This window comes from Oryx dammah, unplaced genomic scaffold (assembly GCF_014754425.2).
Source record: "Oryx dammah isolate SB20612 unplaced genomic scaffold, SCBI_Odam_1.1 HiC_scaffold_11077, whole genome shotgun sequence".
NCBI classification, from domain to species: domain Eukaryota; kingdom Metazoa; phylum Chordata; class Mammalia; order Artiodactyla; family Bovidae; genus Oryx; species Oryx dammah.
Window position 1 is genome coordinate 6,307,614 of NW_024080471.1, and position 26,941 is coordinate 6,334,554.

At 44.9% G+C, this 26,941-nt stretch overlaps 1 protein-coding gene across 1 annotated transcript in view; it reads right to left on the bottom strand.

The window, feature by feature from the left end:
- LOC120860442 (ectodysplasin-A receptor-associated adapter protein-like) overlaps positions 1-26,941 on the bottom strand; it is a 151,285-nt gene that overhangs the window by 44,447 nt on the left and 79,897 nt on the right. The window contains exons 3-5 of the mRNA XM_040236241.1: positions 20,115-20,555; positions 4,966-5,024; positions 435-474 (exon numbers count right to left, since the gene is read on the bottom strand). Coding sequence (XP_040092175.1) covers positions 435-474; positions 4,966-5,024; positions 20,115-20,555 — 540 coding nt within the window. The remainder of the gene's footprint in view (positions 1-434; positions 475-4,965; positions 5,025-20,114; positions 20,556-26,941) is intronic.

Below are 26,941 nucleotides of genomic sequence, written 5' to 3' on the forward strand. Positions count from 1 at the left end.
TTTTGTTTTTACTGGTTTGGGGCCATACCATGCATTATGCAGGACCTTCATTCCCCAACCAGGGATCAAACCTGTGTCCCCTGCATTGGAAGTTCAGGGTCTTAACCACTGGACTGCCAGGGAAGTCCCTGCCCCCCCTCCCCGCTTTTTAAACTAATTTGAGTTATATTTCTGTCACTTGCAACCCACAGTCCTGGTTGTCTTCATTTTAAGCATGCCAAAAACACCATAGGAAATTGATGTATCATTTGATCTAAAGTCATTTCTAGATTTTAATTAAAAAATTCATACTACAGATGATCAAATCAGGCCCTAAATTATCAGTATGTTTCTGTTCTACAATTTTAACAAATGAAAACTTAACTCTGACTAGTGCTTTGTTCAGGACAGGAGGAATAATCACAAGCACAAGTTGCTGCATTAACTGTACATACCTTTAGGGAGTCCTGTGTCTTGAATGGGATACTTGTCTGACTGTAGAAAACCAACAAAAGGGGAAAGTTATTTTTTTAAACACCATAGTCAATTAGAAGATCAAAGTGAAAAGAAAGCTTTGTCTTGGGAAAATCATGATTTTCATTTAAAACCTTGCAAGTTTTTAGCCTTGAATTTATCCATAGGCCTGACCCATGGCTTGTTTTTATTCTCAATTTTATAGAGATGAAATCAAATTTGATGAAACGTCAATGAGAGAACATGAAACAATAAGCCTTCAGCTCTGACCACTAAACCACATTTCCTCTCTTGTCTGCAGAGCTATTTTACTTCCTGCGGCTCAACACTGAGGGACTGTCGTGTCTTTTCTCACCATTTGTGTGACATGCATTTGGGTCAGCAAGCACGTATTCTGGCCAGCTCTCACAACTGGAGAGCTCTGTCCTGGGTTGACAGGACTGAAAAAGGAACTATCCTGTAAGTTGCACGAAGATCAGTCCTCTATTATGCACAATTACGCACAGTTCCTCAATGCTTTCGTTGAGGGCAGTACTGTCACAGGGAATTCAAAATAGCAAATGCTCTTGCAATCACATATTTCTGTGTTGGTACTGATAAATATGCAGGTATCTAAGCTTCTGGAAACTTCTACTTCAGATTACACAATGTAGTTGTTTTCTGTAGATTTCTATGAGAGAAGCTTGAATGTGCCCAATTTCCCTAGCCTGCCTCTGACCCTGCCTCAGTTCCACCATCATCTCCTCTGGGCCTTTGGGTCCATGGCTCTCCAGCTTAAACAAAGTTGCACCTCCCAACTCTCCTGTAGGTCTCACCGCTGTCTTCCTTGGACAGAGGAGGAAAACAAAGGCAGAACCAGAGATTCTTTTTTTAAGGAAAAAAACCCTGAGTTTATTAACATTATTAAGCTTTAAAATTAACATGGCTTCCTTAACATAGTCCAATATTCTATGGATGTTCGAGTTTACATGGTTGTCATCTATGTATTTAATTTTGCTTATTGACCAGGAGTTAAAGGAAGGCTGACATTCAGTCGTCACTCAGTATCCTTGAGGGGCTGATTCTAAGACTTTCCATGGATACCAAACTCTGGATACCCGAGTGGGATTTTAGTTTCCCGACCAGGGATGGAACCTGGGCCCCTTGCATTGGGATCATGTAGTCTTAACCACTGGACTAAAGTCCTATGCCATTTTATGGAAGGGACTTGGGCATCCAGGGATTCTGTTTTAAATGCCTTTCCTTGGAGTTTCTTTGGAGCAGGAGCCTCCAACCTCTTTCCACAAAAGAAATTAATCTTCTTTATGTTATCAATTCAACCTTTGAAGGGCTTGGGGTTTAAGGTCAGACACACTGGTGGTTAAGCATGTCTACACAACTGAGCCCCAAGAACACTCTGGACACCAAAGGCAGGATGAGCTTCCCTGGTTGTCAGTACTCTGTGTGTATCATCACATACCATCACTGAGACCGGTAAACACTGTCCACACAGCAGAGAGGATAACTGAAAGCCACCTGCTTACAACTCTCCTGGGCCCTGACCTATGCTCCTCCTCCTTTGGCTGACTTTAATCTGAATCCTTTTGCTATAATACACCACAATCATGAGTGGAAAAAAAAATCAATCAGAAAGAACTTAAAAGTCAAATACTTTCCCCCCAGACTAAATCCTTCCCCATACTCTGCCCCCTACAACGTGGAAAACACACCTGTACTATAGTACTTCTCAGACTCTTTTCAAAGTATTTGTCTCAGACTGTGAGTGTTTCAAGAGAAGGGACCATCCCAAGGTTCTGACTAAGTTCAGTCTACAAGAACGAACAAGTGTGGGTTTCCTGGACAGACTGACAGTTAAGCGAGCTTAGAGGGTACCCAGGACTCAGCATGGCCATTGCAGATGGTGGACATAGAGGATCAAGGCCCGGTGGTTGGAAGACTGGTCAGCCTGCAGCAGAGACGAGGCTGGGGGTGGAAAAGGAAGACACAGCTGGATATGAAATGATGGAGCCGGTTTCCATGGAAGACCCTGGAAGTGAGAGGAAGGGATTGTGGGGCTATTCTAGGATCTCAGGAAACTTGACTCACCAAACACTGCTGCCTGCTCGGTGCCCACCTCTGCATATAAGAACATGGTCGGCACAGACTTGCAGAAAGCCAGGCAAGCAAATCATCCCCACACAATAGCATAAAAAATAGAGAAGACAACAGCTGAAGGCCCCAGGATAAGGCAGAGAAGGCCTTCCAGGTAATGAATGTTTAAGTTGAGTGGCAGGGCGCTTATGCTTAAGTTGAGCTCACTAGGTGAGGAAGCAGGCAAGGGCCAGCATTAGGGGTATCCCAGGATGGCAAGAGGACGTGGGGCATCCAAGAAGCAGCAAATAGCTACACATGACTGGGATGCTGAGACAAGAAGACCTCATGTACCATGTCAAGGACTATCAATTTAATCCTGAAAGCAGCAGGAATGTTATGGTTGAAATCTGTGCACACCCCATGCACGTCAAAGTCCTAACCCCTAGTCCCTCAGACTGTGACTTTATTGGAAACAGAGTCTATGTAGACAGAATTAGTTAAGATGAGGTCACACTGGTGTAGGGTGGGCCCTTCATCTAACAGGACAGACATTCTTGTAAGAAGAGGAGAGACACAGACACCAGGGAGAAGAAGGCCACGTGCCACTGAAGGAAGAGAGAGGAGGGGAGCATCTACAAGCCCAGGAACACCACGAACTGCCGACAACCACCAGAAGCCAGAAGACACAAGGCAGGATTCTTTGCTGCAGGTTTCAGAGGGAGCACAGCCCTTGAGTTTTAGTCCATTTGCAGGACCTTGTCAGGCAGCCCCAACACATGAATACAGGGAAGCTGCCGTAAAGGCAATTTGTCCTGGAGTCACAGAGGGGTGAGGAGAGGCAGCCAGGACTCAAGCTGAGCTGTAAGGAGGGGGCCCCCAAGGAAGGCAGACCCTGGTGTCAGGGGATCTAGTGGACAGCAAGACAATCACAGGTCAGGCAGTGTGAAAGGTGAATTAAGTAACCCTTTTACAGGGGTCCCCAACCTCTGGGATCTGATGCCTGTGATCTGAAGTGGAGCTGATGTAATAATAACAGAAATAAAGTGCACAATAAATAGAATGCACTTGAATCATCCCCAAACCATCCATTTCCACCTGGTCTGTGGAAAATTTGTCTGCAATAAAACATCCCTGGTGCCAAAAAAGTTGGGGACCGCTGCTCTACAGAACCCATGGCTTTAGTAACAGGCTACACCTGAGAGGATCATAAGACCTGGCCACAGGGCCATTGTGTACTCTGCTTTTGCAGGAGTTAAGAGCTGGAATTTTTTCATAATTGCAGTGTCTCAAAGTTTGATTCCCTATGCTATCCACATTTATTAAACTGTGCTATAGTTATGACGTAAGGCCATAAAAACAAACATTTCAGGTTTCTAGAACATTAAGGTGCCTTGTGAATCACCCCTTTTCTTTGGCTGTGCTGGGTCTTAGTAGAGGAGTGTAAGATCTAGTTCCCTGATCAGGGGTTGAACCCAGGCCCCGTGCATTGGGAGCACGGAGTCTTAGCCACTGGACCACCCGGGCAGTTTCCACCAAAGACTTAAAGACATTGAACTGAAATATCTTGAGAGTGTTTTATGCCATTCTAACTAAATTAATACAAATTCTTCATGACTCAACAGATTACATCCTCTGGATACTTTGAAAAACAGGAATGTATCTCACACTGCATGCACAGTAACACATGCGATGCTGTCAAAGGCATTTATTTGGTCATAAGTAAGAGGCAGTATCGAGTAGGGAGCAGGGCATCAGTCCGGCTGACTTTCTACAAATCAGCTAATTGCCATATCCTCATCTACAGCAGAATAATAAAATCTTTTATCACAGTAGACACACCACAGAGTGGTTACGGGATGGCAGGGCAGGGATCCGAAGCCAGCTGACGGGTTTGAATCCCACCTGGCCTGCTTCCAAGTTTGGCAACTTGCCTCACCCCTTGGGTCTCCGTTTTTCATCTATGAAGCAGGCAATGCCTACCTTTCAGGACTGTTTCAGGGGTAAAAGAGGTAATTGACAATGTATGCCCACCTACATATGGGCAGCCCTCCATTACTGTAAGGAGTTCATATTTTTTCTTTCAATCTCAAGCTATATATTTTGATTTCTGAAGAAGGGGGTCATTAAAAATAGATAGTACTAAAATTAGACAAGCAGAGACTTCTCTGGTGGTACAGTGATTAAGAACTCGCCTTCCATGGCAGGTTCCATCCCTGGTGGGGGAACTAAGATTCCACATGCCACATGGTGTGGCCAAAAACAATAATAAATTTAAAATAAATAAAAACACATATTTAAAAAGACAAGTAGATAAAGACCTCACATAATCTAAGAAGAACACTCCTGACATGTGCAAAACAAGAACAGAGTCTAACACCAATAACAGGAGCGGGGGAGTAAACCAAAGTCATCACCATGAATGTAAAATGCGTAACCTACCGTATTAAGGGATATAGTGCTAGGGTCTGTGTCTTCCACTGGTTCCTTTGCCAAATGATCTGTAAACAAAATACAATGAGAGAATTTTCTTTAACTTAAAAGCACAAATGTATCCTTTGATAACTGTCTTCATATAAATGCAAGCTACCCCCGTCAGTTTGGACAGAAACTTACTGTTGATCATTAGTAGAGACAAAATAAGGAAGAATGGGTTCAGTCTGCATCAAGAAAGTGATTAAGACAAGCTACATTAAAAAATATATTTTTTTATTTTATATATGTATTATATATTTTATTATATATATTAAATATATACAAATATATATTATATATATAATTATTATATTTTTATTATATATATATTTTATTTTATATATATATTTGGACTTCCCTGGTGGTCCAGTGGTGAAAAGTCCATCTGCCAATGCAGAGAACACAAGTTTGATCCCCGGTCCTGAAAGATCTCACATGCCGCAGGGCAACTAAGCTTGTGAGCCACAGCTGCTGAGCCCACATGCCCTAGTGCCTGTGCTCTACAGCAAGAGAGGCCACCTCAATGAGAAGCCCGGACACTGCAACCAGAGAGTAGCCACTGCTTGCCACAATCCACTGTATCCACTGAAAGCCCACCAGCAGCAATGAAGATCCAGCACAGCCAAAAATAAATTATATTAAAAAAACATATTTTGTAACAGTTTACTTATAAACATCTACAAACACTCAGAGGTACAAATAACTACAAATGATGCAAAGTGAAAGTGAAAGTGAAGTCACTCAGTCGTGTCCAACTCTTTGTGACCCCATGGACTATAGCCTACGATGCTCCTCTGTCCATGGAATTTTCCAGGCAAGAGTACTGGAGTGGGTTGCCATTTCCTTCTCCAGAGGATCTTCCCAACCCAGGGATCGAACCTGGGTCTCCTGCATTGTAGTCAGACGCTTTACCATCTGAGCCACCAGGGAAGTCAAACATGATATTAATTAATGACTCTTTTACACTTTGGATTTTGAGACAAACTGGGACCTGGGACTCTTTACTGCGGTGCTCACACCTGACAAATATCTCCTTGAGCAACAGATACAAAGAAACTATAAGGGACTGAAAATAACTGTGTGCATGTGTAGTTGGGGCAAGTTATGAACAGCATACAATAAGGAACACAAAAAGGGCACAAACCAATTGCCATTCTGAGGCCCTGGGAACAAAGGCAGAGAACTGCATATGATCCCTGCACGCACACAGCACCACTGCGGGGGTGGGCAGATCACTCAAGCCAGCCCTCTGGTCCATCCACACCCTTGCCCCACTTAAGGAACTAGTCTGCCCTCTGTAGAGAGCAAGGGCACCTGTTTTCTTGTTTTCACTCAAAGTAAAGCCTTGCCTGAATTCCTCATCTGGTCTCTTATCAGTTTCTATTGATTAAAAGACAGGGAAGCCTTGCGTGCTGCAGTCCATGTGGTCCCAAAGACTCCCGACACGACTGAGTGACTGAATTACAATTGATTAAAGAGTCCAAGGACCCAGGTCAGCAACGATTTGATTATAACTTTGAGAAAGAAAATTAGAGAGAGAAAAAAAAAGCTCCCCCTTTACTAGACAGGCTTCCCTGATGGCTCAGACGGTAAAGCGTCTGCCTGCAATTCGGGAGACCCGGGTTCAATTCCTGGGTTGGGAAGATCCCCTGGAGAAGGAAATGGCAATCCACTCCAGCACTCTTGCCTGGAAAATCCCATGGACACAGGATGCCTGATAGGCTACAGTCCCTGGGGTCACAGAGTCGGACATGACTGAGCGACTTCACTTTCACTTTCTTTATTAGACACTGTAGGAAACATCTGCTGGAAAACTATCTTGCTCGATAACCATACCTGAGTGGGATCTTCAGTATTTGTGCAGTCAGCACACAAGCTGCAAAACCCTAAGGGGCAGCCTTAGACCAGTCAAGATTCAACTTTCATTTTTCTCCCAGACCATCATGAAGTACATAAGGTGGCCTGGGTCCTAGGTCCTGGGAATGCCTTAGGGCGTCCAAACAAACAGGACAGGACAACCTGTGGTTTGTTCCTTCTCCCTAGATGTCTTTCATTGAGACTGTGTCTGGACTTTTCACATTCTTCTCTCTGCGGGTGTTGACAATGCCCAAAGGAAAAGTCATGTGAAGGGAACATCTCTTTATCTGGTTTATGATGGGCTACAGTCAGTGAAGAGATTAAAGGAGGTGGCCCAGAGAAGGGGGTGCAGACGGAGAGAGCTTTGGCCAGTGTCCCCCGGTGGAGCAGGGGACAGACACCTGCAACTCCGCAAGTAGGGACTGGGCCCTTGTCCCTGGCAGAGCCCACAGGTGGCAAGATCACATCACGGAATGCACAGAGGGGGCTAGCCCCTGGGTCCCAGGGTTCCCAGCCCCAGCAAAGAAATCCCATGATGTGGGTCTGGCACAGAAACAGAGGGCTCCTGGATCTCAGAGTCTTCTCAGGCTTGGACTCTGACGCACAAAAAATTCAAGACCCTTCCTTTTCCAAGCGTCATATCATCCTCTTAGACTCCTGTGTTACACTAAGGAAGGAGCCCAGTTCAGACTGAAATGGAATTTCCTGCCAGCCCAGCAGATGACAGACTCAGACTTGAGTTTAAATCGATGTAAAGACAATAAGAACAAACTGTGTTGCTAACTCCGTTCTGAGTTTACAGAACTCCTGCTGCTCAAACAACAGACAATTATAATACAGAGCATGTGGTGTGAAGACAGGAGAAATGCAGAATGACAGGGAAACACACGGGAGGAACACAAGCCTGACCTGGGGTGCCTGGTGGAGAGCGAAGAGCCTGCACAGGAAGTGATGCCAGAGTCTGGAAGGTTGAGTTGAAGCTAGCCAGGAGAAAGAGTCAGGGAGGGGAAAGCATTCTAGACAGAGGGAACAGCACAGGCGAAGGCTTAGAGACGAAAGAGAACATGACACACTACTGGACTTCAACTAGGTCTAGCTGGACGCTTGCATTTGCTTTTCCAGTTTTGTTTTTCCATCCTTCTCGTGTTTTGGCTCTTGGATAGGGAGTGGGTAGTAGAAGACACACTGAGGAGCCTCAAGTCCCTTCTTCCCTCCTCCAATCGCAGCCTAGTCTCGACCATTTCATTTTCCCTAAAGTGTATCTGAATGACAACACCTTTTTTTTTCTTTTTTTGGCTGAGTGGCTTGTGGGATCTTAGTTCCCTGATCAGAGATCAAACCTGTGCCAGATCAAACCAGTCTCAACCACTGGATGGCCAGGGAAGTCCTTAGATGATAATACTTTAAATGATTATCTCCACCACGGGTGTGGGATTTTAGCAGGTATCCTGTGCGGGTATCCTATGACATGCAGGGCTTCTTTCCTATAGAGACATTAATGTGAGAGGAAGTAAAAGGAAAAAAATAAAGAAGAAAATGGAGGAGACTGCTGGGAAAAGGCAGAAATACCCCCAAAGCAGCAGTGAGGATGCAAGTAGAACAGTTAAAGGGAAGGCGCACAGAGCTTCGGGGGAAGGCGCGGGTCTGCCACACCACTGAGACCTAGAGGTCTGAGTAACACGGTGACCGTGCATGACTCAAATAATTGTTCTCAGCCTCAGGCTCTTTCCCTGCAACACGAGGGGGTCCAGGTGGCTGGTTTCCACACCCAGCTGGTCAGTGTTACTCTGGTCCAGGTTTGGGAATGACTCCCCCTGAGAATCTGCGCCTCAGAGGGTGATGGGGTAAACAGCAAAATCCAGGCTGCCAACCACAACTGTTTGGAGGCCCAAAGCCTCTTGCTTTGGTCTGAAATCTCTGAGAATAAATGAAATTTAAGATGAGAAGGGCAAGGAGAATTTAATTTTTGTCGTCGTTGTTTTCGGAAGAACAACAGCAGAGCGAAAGGGTAATATAGCAAGGCAATGGGTTTCAGTTCAATTCAGTCCAGTCGCTCAGTCATGTCCGACTCTTTGCGACCCCATGAACTGCTGCACGCCAGGCCTCCCTGTCCATCACCAACTCCCGGAGTTTACCCGAACCCATGTCCACTGTGTCAGTGATACCATCCAACCATCTCATCCTCTGTTGTCCCCTTCTCTTGCCCTCAATCTTTCCCAGCATCAGGGTCTTTTCCAATGAGTCAGCTCTTCCCATCAGGTGGCCAAAGTGTTGGAGTTTCAGCTTCAACATCAGTCCTCCCAATGAACACTCAGGACTGATCTCCTTTAGGATGGACTGGTTGGATCTCCTTGCAGTCCAAGGGACTCTCAAGAAGTCTTCTCTAACACCACAGTTGAAAAGCATCAGTTCTTCAGTGCTCACCTTTCTTTACAGTCCAACTCTCACATCCATACATGACTACTGGAAAAACCATAGCCTTGACTAGATGGGCCTTTGTTGGCAAAGTAATATCTCTGATTTTTAATATGTTATCTAGGTTGGTCATAACTTTCCTTCCAAGGAACAAGCATCTTTTAATTTCATGGCTGCAGTCACCATCTGCAGTGATTTTGGAGCCCAAAAATATAAAGTCTGACACTGTTTCCACTGTTTCCCCATCTATTTCCCATGAAGTGATGGGAGTACGTCAAGGCTGTATATTGTCACCCTGCTTATTTAACTTAGTACATCATGAGAAACGATGGACTGGAAGAAGCACAAGCTGGAATCAAGATTGCTGGAAGAAATATCAATCACCTCAGATATGCAGATGACATCACCCTAATGGCAGAAAGTGAAGAGGAACTAAAAAGCCTCTTGATGAAAGTGAAAGTGGACAGTGAAAAAGTTGGCTTAAAGCTCAACATTCAGAAAATGAAGATCATGGCATCTGGTCCCATCACTTCATGGGAAATAGATGGGAAAACAGTAGAAACAGTGTCAGACTTTATTTTGGGGGCTCCAAAATCACTGCAGATGGTGACTGCAGCCATGAAACTAAAGGACGCTTACTCCTTGGAAGGAAAGTTATGACCAACCTAGATAGTATATTCAAAAGCAGAGACATTACTTTGCCAACTAAGGTCCGTCTAGTCAAGGCTATGGTTTTTCCAGTAGTCACGTATGGATCTGAGAGTTGGACTGTGAAGAAAGCTGAGCACCGAAGAATTGATGCTTTTGAACTGTGGTGTTGGAGAAGACTCTTGAGGGTCCCTTGGACTGCAAGGAAATCCAACTAGTCCACTCTGAAGGAGATCAGCCCTGGGATTTCTTTGGAAGGAATATGCTGAAGCTGAAACTCCAATACTTTGGCCACCTCATGTGAAGAGTTGACTCATTGGAAAAGACTCTGATGCTGGGAGGGATTGGGGGCAGGAGGAGAAGGGGACGACAGAGGATGAGATGGCTGGATGGCATCACTGACTCGATGGATGTGAGTCTGAGTGAACTCTGGGAGTTGGTGATGGACAGGGAGGCCTGGCGTGCTGCGATGCATGGGGTTGCAGAGTCAGACACGACTGAGTGACTGAACTGAACTGATGGGACCCGATGCCGTGATCTTAGTTTTCTGAATGTTGAGCCAACTTTTTCACTCTCCTCTTTCATTTTCATCAAGAGGCTCTTTAGTTCTTCTTCACTTTCTGCCATAAGGGTGGTGTCATCTGCATATCTGAGGTTATTAATATTTCTCCCAGCAATCTTGATTATAGCTTGTGCTTCCTCCAACCCAACGTTTCTCATGATGTACTGTGCATATTAGTTAAATAAGCAGGGTGACAATATACAGCCTTGACGTACTCCTTTTCCTATTTGGAACCAGTCTGTTGTTCCATGTCCTGTTCTAACTATTGCTTCTTGACCTGCATACAGATTTCTCAAGAGGCAGGTCAGGTGGTCTGGTATTCCCACCTCTTTCAGAATTTTCCACAGTTTATTGTAATCCACACAGTCAAAGGCTTTGGCATAGTCAATAAAGCAGAAATAGATGTTTTTCTGGAACTCTATTGCTTTTTTGATGATCCAGCAGATATTGGCCATTTGATCTTTGGTTCCTCTGCCTTTTCTAACAGCAGCTTGAACATCTGGAAGTTCACAGATCACGTATTACTGAAGCTTGGCTTGGAGAATTTTGAGCATTACTTTACTAGTGTGTGAGATGAGTGCAATTGTGTGGTAGTTTGAGCATTCTTTGGCTTTGCCTTTCTTTGGGATTGGAATGAAAACTGACTTTTCCAGTCAGGTGGTGAACGCTGAGTTTTCCAAATTTGCCAGCATATTGAGTTCAGCACTTTAGGATTTGAAATAGCTCAGCTGGAATTCCATCACCTCCACTAGTTTTGTTCATAGTGATGCTTCCTAAGGCCCACTTGACTTCACATTCCAGGATGTCTGGCTCTAGGTGAGTGTTCACACCATCGTGATTATTTGGATCATGAAGATCTTTTTTGTATAGTTCTCCTGTGTATTCTTGCCACCTCTTCCTAATATCTTCTGCTTCTGTTAGGTCCATACCATTTCTGTCCTTTATTGAGCCCATCTGTGCAAGAAATGTTTCCTTGGTATCTCTAACAGTCTTGAAGAGATCTCTAGTCACTATTTCAATAGAAAATAATATTATATTATTTTCCTCTATTTCTTTGCACTGATCACTGAGGAAGGCTTTATTATCTCTCCTTGCTATTCTTTAGAACCCTGCATTCAAATGGGTATATCTTTCCTTTTCTTCTTTGCTTATCCCTTCTCTTCTTTTCACAGGTATTTGTAAGGCCTCCTCAGACAGCTATTTTGCTTTTTTGCATTTCTTTTCCTTGGAGATGGTCTTGCTCCTTGTCTCCTATACAATGTCATGAACCTCCATCCATAGTTCATCAGGCACTCGTCTATCAGATCTAGTCCCTTAAATCTATTTCTCACTTCCACTGTATAATCATAGGGGATTTGATTTAGGTCATATCTGAATGGTCTAGCGGTTTTCCCCACTTTCTTCAATTTAAGTCTGAATTTGGCAATAAGGAGTTCATGATCTCAGCCACAACCAGCTCCCGGTCTTGTTTTTGCTGACTGTATAGAGCTTCTCCATCTTTGGCTGCAAAGAATATAATCAATCTGATTTCGGTGTTGACCATCTGGTGATGTCCATGTGTAGTCTTCTCTTGTGTTGTTAGAAGAAGGTATTTGCTATGACCAGTGTGTTCTCTTGGCAAAACCCTATTAGCCTTTGCCCTGCTTCATTCTGTACTCCAAGGCCAAATATGCCTGTTACTACAGGTGTTTCTTGACTTCCTGCTTTTGCATTCCAGTCCCCTATAATGAAAAGGACATCTTTTTGGGGTGTTAGATCTAAAAGGTCTTGTAGGTGTTCATAGAACCATTCAACTTCAGCTTCTTCAGCATTACTGGTTGGGGCATAGACTTGGATTACCATGATATTGAATGGTTTGCCTTGGAAACAAACAGAGATCATTCTGTTGTTTTTGAGATTGCACCCAAGTACTGCATTTTGGACTCTTTTGTTCACTATGATGGCTACTCTATTTCTTCTAAGGGATTCCTGCCCACAGTAGTAGATATAATGGTCATCTGAGTTAAATTCACCCATTCCAGTACATTTTAGTTTGCTGAATGTCGACGTTCACTCTTGCCATCTCCTGTTTGACCACTTCCAATTTGCCTTGATTCATGGACCTAACATTCTAGGTTCCTTTGCAATATTGCTCTTTACAGCATCGGACCTTGCTTCTATCACCAGTCACATCCACAACGGGTTTAGAACTAGTCTTTGAAGGACTTTGAGGTCTTTTATTATTATTATTAATTTATTTATTTGGCTGCATCAGGTCTTAGCTGTGGCACACAGGATCTTTCATTGTGGGGTGGGGGTTCTCCAGTTACAGCGCATGGGCCCAACAGTTACAGCAAGTGGGCTTAAGTGCCTCTTGGCATGTGGGATCTTAGTTCCCCAGCCAGGGATCAAACTTGCACCCCCTACATTGGAAAGCAGATTCTTAACCACTGGACCACCAAGGAAGTTCCATTTTTGTTTCTGTTTTTTATTATTTTCACTCGAATGGTTGTAACTGTATCAACCTCTGACTTGGACCAGGCTGGGGATGATGTTCTTCCTTAGTGTCAAATCCGCCCACAGACCGAGAACCAGGCCCGAAGTGGCCCCCTTCATGCTTGTTCTCCCAGGGCCATGTTGTGTACCCAAAGATTATCTGGAGGAGGGCTGATCCTGGTTATTTGAGACCAGTCTAGCAGTAAGCATTTGTCCTAAAGTATTTTCTTAGAGCTCTTAGACCCACATGTTGACAATATTATTAAGTATAAAATAAAATAGTTTACTTTGAAGCTTTAAAATGTTTATTTTTACAGGCCTCAGGTAACAGCAGGCTGGGCCCCCAGACATGGTTCTGATATCAGACAAGACAAGGGCACAAAGGAGCTGACACAAAAAGAAGGATCACATGAGCTCCAAGGTGGCAAGGCCAGCAGTTCAGTGAGGGGCCAGTGGGGACCTTCCTACTGCTCCTGGCTGTCACTATACTCTCCTAAAGCTGCCTCCACTCTCCTGGATAGGTGACTCTACACGAGGCAGTGCATGCTAAGTTGCTCCAGTCGTGTCCAGTTCTTTGCAACCCTTATGGACCATAGCCCACGAGGCTCCTCTGTCAGTGGGATTCTTCAGGCAAGAATACTGCAGTGGGTTGCCATTTCCTCCTCCTGGGGATCTTCCCAACCTAGGGATTGAACCCCATCTCTTCCATCTCCTGCACTGGCAGGTGGGTTCTTTACCACTAGCACCCCACACAAAGCAGAGATCACCCCAAATGAGCTGGTAACTGACCAAAGCAGATTTCACTGCTGGCAGTGAGAAGATGTTTCATTCATATGAGCATCTCCTGGGGAGCTCCTCAAAAGGCATGAGCGAAACCCAATGGTGAACTGATGTCACTGGGCAGCTGGAGGGACACCCAGCCTGACTCCCAGAGCCCCAGGTGAGAGCAAGTGAAGCTGTCACTTACTTCTCTGGGCCTCAAGATACCAATCTTCACTATTCAGGGGTGAACAGAGAGCTTCCACACGCTCTTCCAGCTTTGTAAGTCCACGAGTGGGGACTTCCCTTGCGGTCCAGGGGTTAAGACTCCACATTCCCAATGTAGGGGGCATGGGTTCGATCTCTAGTTGGGAAACTAGGATCCTGCATGGCACAGACAAAATAAATAAATATTCTACATATATGTATATAATTTTTTTTAAGTCCATGAGGAGTGAGAAGTACAGGCCCCACAGGGAAAGGAGCATCTTCAGGTGAAAGTCACAGGAAGCCCAGTTACAATTACAGCTCCCTCTTATACAGTCTCCCCCCCCAGGGCTGCCTGGTTTACACAGAGCCCCAGTTCATCCTCAGAGCCACCCTGAGAAAGCACCATGCCTCTCCTGTGTCCATACTGAGTGCCCAAAGTCACAGGGCAAAGGAAGAGCCAGAATTTGGACCTGGGACTTCCTGACTTCAAAATCTGCCTGTTTCCCACTACCTTCAGGGTGCCAGAAGTGGTCCATGCACTGGCCACCGGATGACAGGCTCTCCTGGGGGGAGGGGGAGGGGGATCTCTGTGCCCAGGATTTCCCTTCTCATAAGGGTACCAGTCACATTGCATGACAGCCCACTCTAATGACTTCATTTTGACTGCTTCTGTAAAGACTCTATTTCCAAATAAAGTCACATTCCGAGTTATTGGACGTTATGATGCCAACAAAATTTGTGGGGTGCAGGGAAGAGTTCAACCTGTAACGATTCACTCTCAGGCCCTCAAATTCATGTCCTTCCCATGCGCAAAATACATTCACCCAACATTCCCCAAGGTGGTCATCATTCCAGCATCAACTCTAAATCCAAAATCCCATCTACCCATCATCCACTCAAAGACCCAGCTCTCATCAGCTTCCAGATGAGAATTCTCAGGAGTCCTGGAGCCTGTGGACTGCAGCTGGCAGCTTCTCCACCAGGAATTGCGGAGGAGAGCTGCCCAACACAGAAACACATACATGGGTGAGTTACCCAAGAGCAGCCCGGTCATGTCCAGACATCTCCCTTTATGAATCACATTAGATAAGGGCCAAAAGTTCCTTGAGACAGTTTTTCAGAGGAAGTTCAAAGATCTCCTCTAAAGATGTTCTTTCAGGAAAACAAAGAGGAAAGCATGTCACAGCTTACTGGCTTTCTCAAGTCTCTCGAGCCAAGACAGTGAGGCCTCTTATGCTTCTTAGTGAAGAATTAAAGGCAATTCTTTGAACCTGTGATATCAGAGTTAATTTATTTTTCCTTTGTTATTATTTTTGTACCTAAGCTTTTCTTTTGACCTACAGCTGTCTTCACTCCTGAATCTAAAGAAGCCCTAGAGTCCTAACCGTATTCAGGATTACAGAAGCTCTCAGGGTAGGAGCGCTGTGTAATCTTCTTCCCCGTCTTAGGCAGCAGCCCTGCTCTGTCATCCTTGGACCTCAGAGCAGGGGCTGAACAAGCTGAGAAAGAACCAGGGATCAAGAAGGTGTGCCTCTGGATGGGGGCCAAGCTGAAGGGGTCCCATTGAAGAGGGCGAGGGAAGGGGAGAGGAGAGGAAGAGATGAACCAAGGGACGGAAGAGGAGACACAGATGAGGGGAAAACACCTGGGTAGAGAGAAGAAAACTTAGAGGCATGGTGAGGAAGGGGAAGAAAGGAAGTGGGCATTGGAAAAACCCATAGGAAGGGGAAGGAAGAAAGGGAAATCGCAGCCCGTCATCACTTTCTGGTGGATGTGGAGGAGGAACTGACTGGTCTAGCTTTGATAATAAGGATGCTCCCACTTTAGCCCTGATTTAGTGCCACTGGTGTTTGCTAGAAGGACAGGGTGCCACCTCAGACCCATCCAAGCCAGGAAGGCTCAGAGGGGTGCAAGTGAGGTGAGAGGCCACCTAAGGGGCTGTCCTGAGCCAGTCTCTAGGGCCAGGGCTCCCAGAGAGCAGCCCCACTGTGCAATGCAAACAAGACCCAGAGAATGAACAAAGGCGGAACATACACCGATGTGCTCTGTGGCCCGGGGCACTTAACTCATTGCAATGAGGCCATGAACTCTTCCACCTCCCCAGCTCTCTCGATTTTCAAAGCCTCCTTCTTTCTCTCCTTAATATCATCTGTATGAATGCAAACCAGATTTTATTCACATTCAGCAGGCAATTCTGACTCATTCCATGTTGGACGGTTTATTAGTGGTAGAGATAGAGACTGACTACACTGTAACCAGCATGACTATTTTCCTTCCAATGTGAATTTTTAGTGTAAAGAGTTGTTTTTTAAATTAAGATCATACAGTATAATACTATTCACCTTTGTTATATGCATGTGGATATACAAAGATGTTTATTATTTTTCAACTTTACAAGGTGAACCCAGTTAACATATCTAACTCGATGAATCAGTTTCTTAGATGCCAACATGGGAAGAGCTTTTGCTGCCCACAGTTTGAGGCATTATGCAGTTGCTAAGTCGTGCATGATTTTTGCAACCCAATGGATTGTAGCACGCCAGGCTTTCCTGTCCTTCAACATCTCCCAGAGTCTCCTCAAACTCATGTCCATTGAGTCGGTGATGCCATCTAACCATCTCATCCTCTGTCATCTCCTCCTCCTGCCTTCAATCTTTCCGAGCATCAGGGTCTTTTCCAAAGAGTCGGCTCTTCCCATGAGGTAGCCAAAGTATTGGAGCTTCAGCTTCAGCATCAATCCTTCCAGTGAATATTCAGGGTTGATTTTCTTTAGAATTGACTGGTTTGATCTCCCTGCAGTCCAAGGGAATCTCAAGAGTCTTCTCCAACACCACAGTTCAAAAGCATCAATTCTTCAGCGCTCAGCCTTCTTTATGGTCCAACTCCCACATCCATACATGACTCCTGGAAAAACCATAACTTTGACTATAGGGACCTTTGTTGGCAAAGTAATGTCTTTGCTTTTTAATATGCTAAGTTTGTCATAGTTTGAGGCATAGGTATTTACATTTTATATTTTCCATTCATTTGCCTACAAAGGTCCATATAATCAAAGCTATGGTTTTTCCAGGAGTCACGTATGGATGTTAAGAACTGTACAATAAAAAAGGTTGAGCACCAAAGAATTGATCCCCACAAACTGTGGTGTGAGAGAAGACTCCTGAGAGTCCCTTGAACTGCAGGGAGATCAAACCAGTCAATCCTAAAGAAAATCAACCCTGAATATTCACTGGAAGGACTGATGCTGAAGCTGAAGCTCCAATACTTTCGCCACCTGATGGGGAGAACTGAATCATCAGAAAAGACCCTGATGCTGGGAAAGATTGAAGGCAGGAGGAGAAGGGGACGACAGAAGATGAGATGGTAGGATGGCATCACCAACTCAATGGACACGAGTGTGATCAAACTCTGGGAGACACTGAAGAACAGGGAAGCCTGGTGTGCTGCAGTTCGCGGGGTTGCAGAGTTGGACATGACTGAGCGACTGAACAATTCATTTGCTGAGATGACAAGTATTTAGCCAAGGCTTACTATGTGCTGTGTACGGCCCTGGGTGTTGGAGATAAACTGTCGAGCCTTCTAAGAACTCATAGTTTAATGCGGGAGAAAGACAATGGTGAAATTTCACGGCTAGAAACGGTGACGAGCGCTGGAAGGGTGCACCAAGAGTGTGTAACGTGGAGCCAGATCTATATCCATTTTGATCTGAAATCTGAATGGTGAGCAGGAGATAACTGGAGTGGGGCGATGAGTGGACAGGAACTTAAAGGGGGTCTTCTATGTGCAAAGGCCAGGAGGCAGGTGGTCCAGGGCTCTCAAGGAAACAGAGGAGGTGGCATGGCTGCAACACAGAGACAGAGCAGGCTCACCAACTGAAGGGAGACCTAGAGGTCCATGAACAGAGTACACTGTTAAAGGACTGAGATATACGGGAAAGTCAGCTCAGGTTCCTAAGTAGAGGAAGGACAGGTCTGAGTTGATATTAAAAGGTCATTCTAGCCACTTTTAGGTGATCAAGTTGGTGGAAAGCAAGAGTGGGTGTGGAAACATAAGTTGGGAGGTCAGTGCAGGAAATTAGGTGAGAGAGCATGGTAACTGGGTTTGGGGTAAAGACGGGAAAATTCCACCTAACAAGTTTCACATTATCACCACTTGTGGCTTCATTACAGAAATGAAAGGGGCAAGTGGGTGTGTCCTGGTGGTTATAGAAATGAAATGAGACGTCAGAAAGAAGTCATTTTTAAATCTTTCTTTTTAATGGAAGAACTCTATCTAATTGATGATAGAATTGCAGATTGGGAATGGATATGAGGGTATATTCAGATGCCTGAAGATGTTCCTAAGCATCTCTGCAAGTGACAGAGACATCTCTACTTAGGAGGGGTCCCCATTCTTTGTAGGAAGCCAAAAAGAGTCCACGGTAAGCTTAGGTTCTACCTTTTAAAAGTCAAGAGACACGTTCATACCGAAAGACATCCTTAGCTCTCTCGTCCTAGCACGTGTGCTGGGATTTCCAAGTCCCTTTGTTTCGGGTTGTGTGCTTCCATCTTGGCTGGGCCACACAGACTAAGTACCATGACTGAAATTCTAGATCCTGCGATGCTATTACTGCCATCTAAGCTCCCACTAGTTGCCCTGGTGGCCTCATCATACTTTTGACTCACTGAAGCTTTTATACGTGATGCCGTGTCCCAGCCCCCACCTTCTCCAGTGCCACTGACTGGGGGGGAGTGGGGGGCCCAAGCAGACTTTCTATATATCCCCATTCAATGGGTCCCTATAAAGATATTTTTGAATCTCCCTCACCATCATCATTTAATAAGATCCGAAACCACCATTCATAAAATCTAGCTTAACACCTCTTGTACCTAGTCAGTTAGGTTTTCAGAAGAGGAGGTGGATGTGGAGGCGAGAGTTGGGGGACAGGGGCAGAATTTCTCCCTTAATTTCCTCTTGTTTTTTCAAACAATGAAAATGAGGGAGGAGAAGGATATCCAAACGATGCATTTATTTTCCATTTCTTATAGATAAAATGTTTACCATTCCCCACTTGAAGAATTTAGATCTTCCTTTAAGACCTCCAGGAAGCCCTCCCAGACCCAGCACATCACAATGCCAATTTAGTGATCTTCTGACTCACCTCCAGGTACTTTCTGTCTCCTCCTAACTGCTCAAGCCCCAAGTGAACAATGAAACAGTCAAGCTCCCATGCTGCCCAAGAAATAAAATAGGAAACATGTCTTTAAGCAGTTCCATATACCTGGGTTTCTCCCTAACCTTTCCTGCCTAAAGAAACTAGATACAGCCCCAGTGTGCTCTGGGGGATACATCATTCATTCATTCGGGTGTTCAACAATCATTCACTGAGGATTAGCCAAGGTTATGGGAGAGGAAAGAGAGAATTCTCGAAGATGAAGTCTAAGAAAGATTCTAAATTCAAGTGAAATTAACAGCTAGATCCTGACCTCAAGTACAACACAGTGTTTTACGGTTCTTAACTTCAAGTCAGATGGAAGAAAAGGATAGATCCTGGCTTCAGGTACAAACAATGTTTAACGATAAGGACAGAACTAGCGGCCGTTCTAATCAAGGGCCTCTACAGGTGGGATCCCACAGGTGGGATCCAGCGCTCGGTTTTGCGGATACATTTACGAAATAGCTCCCAGAGCCAATATTTAGAACCCAAAGCATTTAATAAAAGTGAAACGAAAAAAAAAAAGAAAAAAAAAAAGTGAAACGAGGAGAGAAGAGGAGAAGTGAAAAGCACGTGAGTGGGGAGAAAGAACGAGCTCGGGAGGAAGAAAAGCACCCCCACCCACCCCTTGCGCTCTCCTCTGCCTGAGAGGTTTGAGAGGCTTGTTTCAACCTGGCACCCTGGGTCCAGAACAAAGCGGCTGGGGCCACAGAGTGGGAAGAGGAAAGGGCAGTCTCAGGCGTCCGAGGGGTTGACGCGGGCTGCGGGGGCGCAGGAGGCGGGTGCCACCAGCAGCCGCTCCCTCGGGGCCCGGGCGCCTCGGCCGTCTCCTGACCCGACCTGGGCGACCCTGGGTGGGGCGCCGCGGTCCAGGGTGGTCCCAGGTCGCCCCTCGGGGCTCGCAGGGAGCTCGGCCCCGACAACCCTGCCGCAGCCGCTGGCGTCGCGACCCGCGGTCCCCGCTCCAGTCGAGGGCGCGGCGCGGTGTCACCTTACCTGCGCGCAGAGGGTCGTCCGGAGAAGCCATGGGGGCGGGGTGGGGCCGACGGGCGCCCGAGGGGCCTGGGCGGCCTCCGGGACTCGGGAGGAGAGCCGGGTGCTGAGCCAGGGAGCCCTGCAGTTCCGACGCGCGGGGAGCAAACCTCAGTGGCTCCGCGCGCCCCTCCTCCTCCAGCGCCTCCCCCGTCTCCTCCTCCCTCGCTCCGCAGCTCTTCCCCGCGCTCACTTCCTGCTTGGCAATTAGCAAAGCCCCTGCCCGCGCGTCCCGACACCCCCCCCCCAACCCTGCGGAGGCGCGGGCGGGAACCCGGGTCCCACAGGCCGGAGCGTGGGGAGGAGTCCCCCGCTGCCCGGGACTCCCAGCGCCCGCCGCGGGCGCCCTTCCAGTCCCGCGTCCGGGTCCCCCCGGCAGGTCCCGCCGCGGAGCTCGCGCGACTGCTGCCCGGCACCGGCGGCGAAGCAATTATTAATTAGCCTTAAAACCTGGCTGCAGTCACGGGTCGCCCTGCGGGCGCCTCATCTCGCCCCGAATCGGGAGGCAACTTTCCTCCGCGCACAGGCCTGGGCTGAGATGCCTGGCGGCGATCTGATATTTAAACCATTTCCTGATCTTTAGGCAGAGAACGCCGCTGCATGACAGCACACGCTAATAATTTCTATTTTGATTTTTCTTTGGCATTGGTTATTACATGACCTCCAGGTTAAGTGCAACACAGAAGGAGTGAAAAGAGGAAGCCTGATACACGGTCGCACAGCCTCGCTAGAAAAATAGCTTAGCACTCCCTTGGAAATGCTGAATCGGTTCTTTAATAAAGGAAAGTCTAAATACAACTTCTGAACTTAAATACCATTTCCACTCTCCGCCCTCCGCCCCCCGCCCCCGCCCGGCAGCTCTTAAATCGACATTTCAGTATATCCCCCCAGAAGTGAATTTCAAGTTTTTGTCTCAAAACTGGCGGTAGCACCTGGTACCCCAAAGGCGGAGACTGGCCTTTGTGTTTGGAAGATTGTGTGTGGGTATTTTTGTATTAAAAAATATTTAAAAGCAAAAAAAAAAAAAGGTCTTTTAAAATTTTAATTTTCATTTCATTTTATTCCAGTTACGTGTGCACGACTGGAATCCTTTACTAAGAATATATATATGTTGGTTATATTTTAACTAAATCTAGCATCAATCATAAATCTTTTTTTATACAGTGGTTACAGGTAATTTAAAAGGAATCTCTTAAGGGTTTAAAATCTCTGTCTTTCTTCACAGGTAAGAATTGAAAGGTAGAGATTAACTGGGAAGAGATAACTAATAGCTTTTAGTCAATTTATCAGAAAGGAGCAGCCTCTAGCTAAAACCCAGCTCTAAAAATGCAGGAAAGCAGAAAGTATCTATCATACATACCCTCTTGGCAACCAGAGGCCTGCTTTGTGCCTCTCCCCATCTGTTTAGTAGTCCTGAGGCCCATGGCACTCTCCAGATCCCAGATCCTTTCCTTATGCTCTAGAATATGCCATGGAAGGAACTAGAGGCTCAAAGAAGGTCATGCTGAGTGTGGACCTTCTGATGGAGAGCTTGCTGGGGAATTTGTGGGTGGGAGGATGAACTTCCTTTTGGTCTGCCTTCTGATAGGAAGGGAAATTTTTTTAAAGGGTGTTTTAGCATCCATTCTGAGGTTTGGTTTGTGGTTCTTTACTTCTCATGAAGGTGGAATTATTTCTGAGGTTGGTTGTCAAGAACCACATATCAAGTCAGGAACACAACCTCAAGCGTTGCTCTAAAGCCGGTTTGCTTTTCAAAACCCTGAATTCATTGTTTTATTACTCCCAGTCTTATTATACAAATAGAAGGCAGGCGGCAGAAACACACTTTAAGGTTAATTTTTTTAAAGAAAATATACTATATATAATAAAGGTTATTATTCCCTTTCATTCTATTTCCTTGTACCTGATCTTATGAATTACAACCATAACCCCTCATTACCTTATTTTTCCCATGTGTTTTGTGAACTCTAAAGGCTAATCCAAATGGAACTAATTTTTAAATTTACAAAAAGCTAATTAAAGAACAACTATCATCCACCAGAGTTCCCAAAGTGCTCTCATACAATCTATTTGTTGTCACACTGTCCTGCTTTAGCTTCTACTGATGCCTGCAGAGTGTTTTAAAACATTTTTTAACATAGACATTTTCTACTTTTCTTAATAGCACCTAAATTAACTGATGAATCTCAGAATCACAATAAATCACAGAGTCAGACATGCTGGGTTTGACTCATGGGTCTCTCACCAAGAGTTTTGTTACTTTAGCAAGTAATCGAAACTCCAAGTCTGTAAGAATGTGTAGGGTTATGAAAGTGAAATGAAATCATGTATATATAAAAATCCCCTTCATGGATCACAGCCTTGTCATGGTGAAAGGGCTTTTGTAACTCAGTGAAGTTATAAATCCACCCAAGATGGACAATGAAGAAGGCTGAGTACCAAAGAATTGATGCTTTCAAAGTGTGGTGCTGGAGAATACTCTTGGGAGTCCCTTAGAGTGCAAGGAGATCAAACCAGTCAATTCTAAAGGAAATCAACCCTGGATATTCATTGGAAGGACTGTTGCTGAAGCTCTAATACTTTGGCCACCTGATGGAAAGAGCCGACTCATTGGAAAAAACCCTGAAGGGGAAAGGAGAAGGGGATGGCAGAGTATGAGATGGTTAGACAGCATCACCAACTCAATGGACAGGAATCTGAGCAAACTCCAGGAGATGGTGGAGGATCGAGGAGCCTGGCGTGCTGCAGTTCATGGAGTTGCCAAAAGTCAGACACAACTTAGCAACTGAATAAGAACAACAAACAAATATATAAAAATACCTAAAAGTGCCTTGCTTATAGTAGGTACAAATAAACCAGCTACCTTCCTGCCTTCATTTTTTCCTTGGAATTTAACTTTACTGTGAGAAGCTCCTATTCCCTTTGTTACAAAAAATGAACCAATATTTGTTATAGTGTTCACACATAGCATGGATCAATGGATTGATTGATAGCTCTGTATGCACCAAAGAAAATGCCAAGCCCTGGGAAACCAAAGTAAGAAAGCCCTGAAATTTTAGGAGTCAGATTTGCAAATACTCATCCACAGTAGAACTGAGATGATGAAAGTTTAAAACAGGAAATGACATGTGTATAAAAAAGGGACTGAAGACATATGTAAGCTCAAGTGGCTTGGTGGTAACCACCTTCAGACTGACAAGTTTGCCATGGAAGCTTTCAGGCAAATTTTGAGACATTCATTTATAAAGCTTAAAGTGGAGGGAAAACTGCTGGTCTTGTGTCTTTGCACAGACAATGACCGTGATCAGAAATGTTATCTTCAAAAGGGGAAAACAGCAACTCAAAACATAGCTTATTTGATTCATCACTGAAATATGTTGCTTTTTCTCATTTTACATTATTTTGGGTGTTATTAAATTTATGCAACCTGAGATAAAAAGTTATACTTCCTTATTTCAAAAGGCATGCATATTGTGAACAAATGAACTCAGTAAACTGGTTAGGCCTGCAATGACAGCATGTGGATTTAGGACCACAGGAGACTCCTTACATTCCAGACTGGGACAATCCCTCAGTTGAATTGATCTGATATACCCTTGAGGCCGTATGTGTGGTGGAAGAGGCCCAAATGAGGGTTAATAAGTTCATTTGAACAGGTATTTGCGGATGTTTGACTAGAGTATGTTAAAGCAGTGGTAATGGCTCTCTGTTGTTTTTGCTATATAACTTCTCATAGGAATGTCAGTTTTCTCCCGGAGAACCATCATTCCACAGTCAATCCATGTGATCAGGCAATGGCACCATCACCCCTGCCTCCTGACTCTAAGGATTGGCACATGACCCAGGAATAGCCTTTCTAAGCATTGCCGAATGAGCCAACAATCCTGGAAGAAGCATGGGGCCCTCAGTGGGACGGCTGGGAGATGGGTTTGTTTTTCGTTTTGTTTTTTTGCCACACAGCATGTGGAACCTTAGTTCTCAGACTAGGGATCAAACCCCAGCCCCGTTCAGTGGAAGTACAGAGTCTTAACCACTGGACCTCCATGGAATTCTCAAGATGGGTCTTTACATACCCCAAGATCACAGAACCTGTGTGCAGTGGAAGAAATAAGCAGGAGTGAAATGTTTGGGAGGGAGAGAGCCTTGAATGCCAGACAAAAGCACTTGAAACTATTTTTCAGCAACAGGAAGCCAGGAAGCTTGTTTTTGAGAAGTTGCATATGAAAATTGGTGTTTTTAGAGGATTAGTCTGGCAGCTGTGTGGAGGATAGGATGGGGTGAGGAGAGAATGCAGGCCAAGAACCATTTCATCTTTACAATACACTGTAATTTACTACAGAGGTGAATTTACATCCTTGTCCAAATGTGAGTGAAATTAATATTTGAAATTTTAAAATGTCTTTTTATGGCCCTTTATTTTTGGTGACCTTTTTAAGCATTCATTGTCTCATACCATTTGATTCCCTTGTAGGTTTGCATATATGCATAAAAATGATGTATTCCAAAATGTTAACAGAGGGACTGAAAAACTGAAATAAGGAAAATATTATCATTTTTGCTGATATGAATACTGTTTGACAGGGACACAATGTCCTGCTGCATATGTTAAAGCAGAAATAGTTCTTTTTTATTGGAATACAGTTGATTTACAATGTTGTGTTAACTTCTGCTGTACAGCAAAGTGATTCAGTTATATACGTATATATTCTTTTTTATATTCTTTTCCATTATGGTTTATCTCAGGATATTAAATATAGTTTCCTGTGCTATACAGTAGGTGTGTGTTAGTCCCTCAGTTTTATCTGACTCTTTGCAACCCTATGAACCATAGCCTGCCAGGCTCCTCTGCCCATGGAATTCTCCAGGCAAGAACACTGCAGTGGGTAGCCATTCCCTTCTCCAGGGAATCTTCCCAATCCAGGGATCAAACCCAGGTTTCCTACATTGCAGGCAGATTCTTTGCTGTCTGAACCACCAGGGAGGCCCGTGCTATTCAGCAGGACTTTGTTTATCCATTCCTTATGCAATAGTATGTATCTACCAACGCCAATTCCTAGTCCATCCCTCCCCTAAACCCTCCCTCTTGGCGACCACAGGTCTGTTCTATATGTCTGTGAGTCAGTTTCTGTTTCCTAGTTAGGTTTATTTGTGTCATATTTTAGATTCCACATATAAGTGATTCCATGTGGTATTTATCTTTCTTTTTCTGACTTATTTCACTTAGTATAATAATCTCTGGTTGCATCCATGTTGCTGCAAATGGCATTTCCTTCTTTTTATGGCTGAGTAGTTAGTATTCCATTGTATATATGTGCCGCCTCTGCTTTATCCATTCCTCTGTCAATGGACATTTAGGTTGTTTCCATGTCTTGGCTATTGTGAATAATGCTCCTATTAACATACAGCTCAGAGAAGGCAATGACATCCCACTCCAGTACTCTTGCCGGGAAAATCCCATGGACGGAGGAGCCTGGTAGGCGGCAGTCCATGGGGTCGCCAAGAGTCGGACACGACTGAGCGACTTCACTTTCACTTTTCACTTTCATGCATTGGAGAAGGAAATGGCAACCCACTCCAATGTTCTTACCTGGAGAATCCCAGGGACGGGGGAGCCTGGTGGGCTGCCGTCTATAGGGTCGCACAGAGTCGGACAAGATTGAAGCAACTTAGCAACATATAGCTGCATGTATCTTTTTGAATTATGTTGTTGTTGTTCAGTCACTAAGTTGTGTCCAACTCATTTCGACTCTATGGACTGCAGCACACCAGGCTCCCCTGTCGTTCACCATCTCCTTGAGTTTGCTCAAATTCCTGTCTGTCCATTGAGTTAGTGATGCTATCTAACCATCTCATCCCCTGCCACCCTCTTCCCCTTTTGCCTTCAATCTTTCCCAGCCTCAAGGTCTTTTCCAATGGGTTGGCTCTTCGCATCAGGTGCATCAAAGTATTGAAGCTTCAGCATCAGCCCTTTCAATGAATATCCAGGGTTAATTTCCTTTAGGATTGAATGATTTGAGCTCCTTGAAGTCCCAAGGGACTCTCAAGAGTCTTCTCCAGCACCACAATTCAAAAGCATCAGTTCTTTGGAGTTCAGCATTCTTTATGGTCCAACTCTCACATCCATACATGACTACTGGAAAAACCATAGGTTTGACTATGTGGATCTTTGTTGGCAAAGTGATGTCTCTGCTTTTTAATATGCTGTCTAGGTTAGTCATAGTTTTCCTTCCAAGGACCAAGCGTCTCTTAATTTCATGGCTGCAGTCACTGACAGCAATGATTTTGGAGCCCAAGAAAATAAAGTCTGTCATTGCTTCTACTTTTTCCCCTTTTATTTTCCATGAAGCAATGGGACCAGATGCCATGATCTTCATCTTTTGAATGTTGAGTTTTAAGCCAGTTTATGCACTCTCCTCTTTGACCTTCATCAAGAGGCTCTTTAGCTCCTCTTAGCTTCCTGCCAATCATAATATCATCTGCATATCTGAGGTTGTTAATATTTCTCCCAGAAATCTTAATTACAGCTTGTGAGTCAACCAGCCCAGCATTTCTCATGATGTACTCTGCATAGAAGTTAAATAAGCAGGGTGACAATATACCGCTTTGTTGTAGTCCTTTCCCAATTTTGAAACAGTCTGTTGTTCTATGTCAGGTTCTAACTGTTGCTTTTTGACCTGCATACAGATTCCTCAGGAGACAGGTGAGGTGGTCTGGTATTCCCATCTCTTTAAGAATTTTCCACAATTTGTTGTGATCCACGTAACCAAAGAAGTAGATGTTTTGCTAGAATT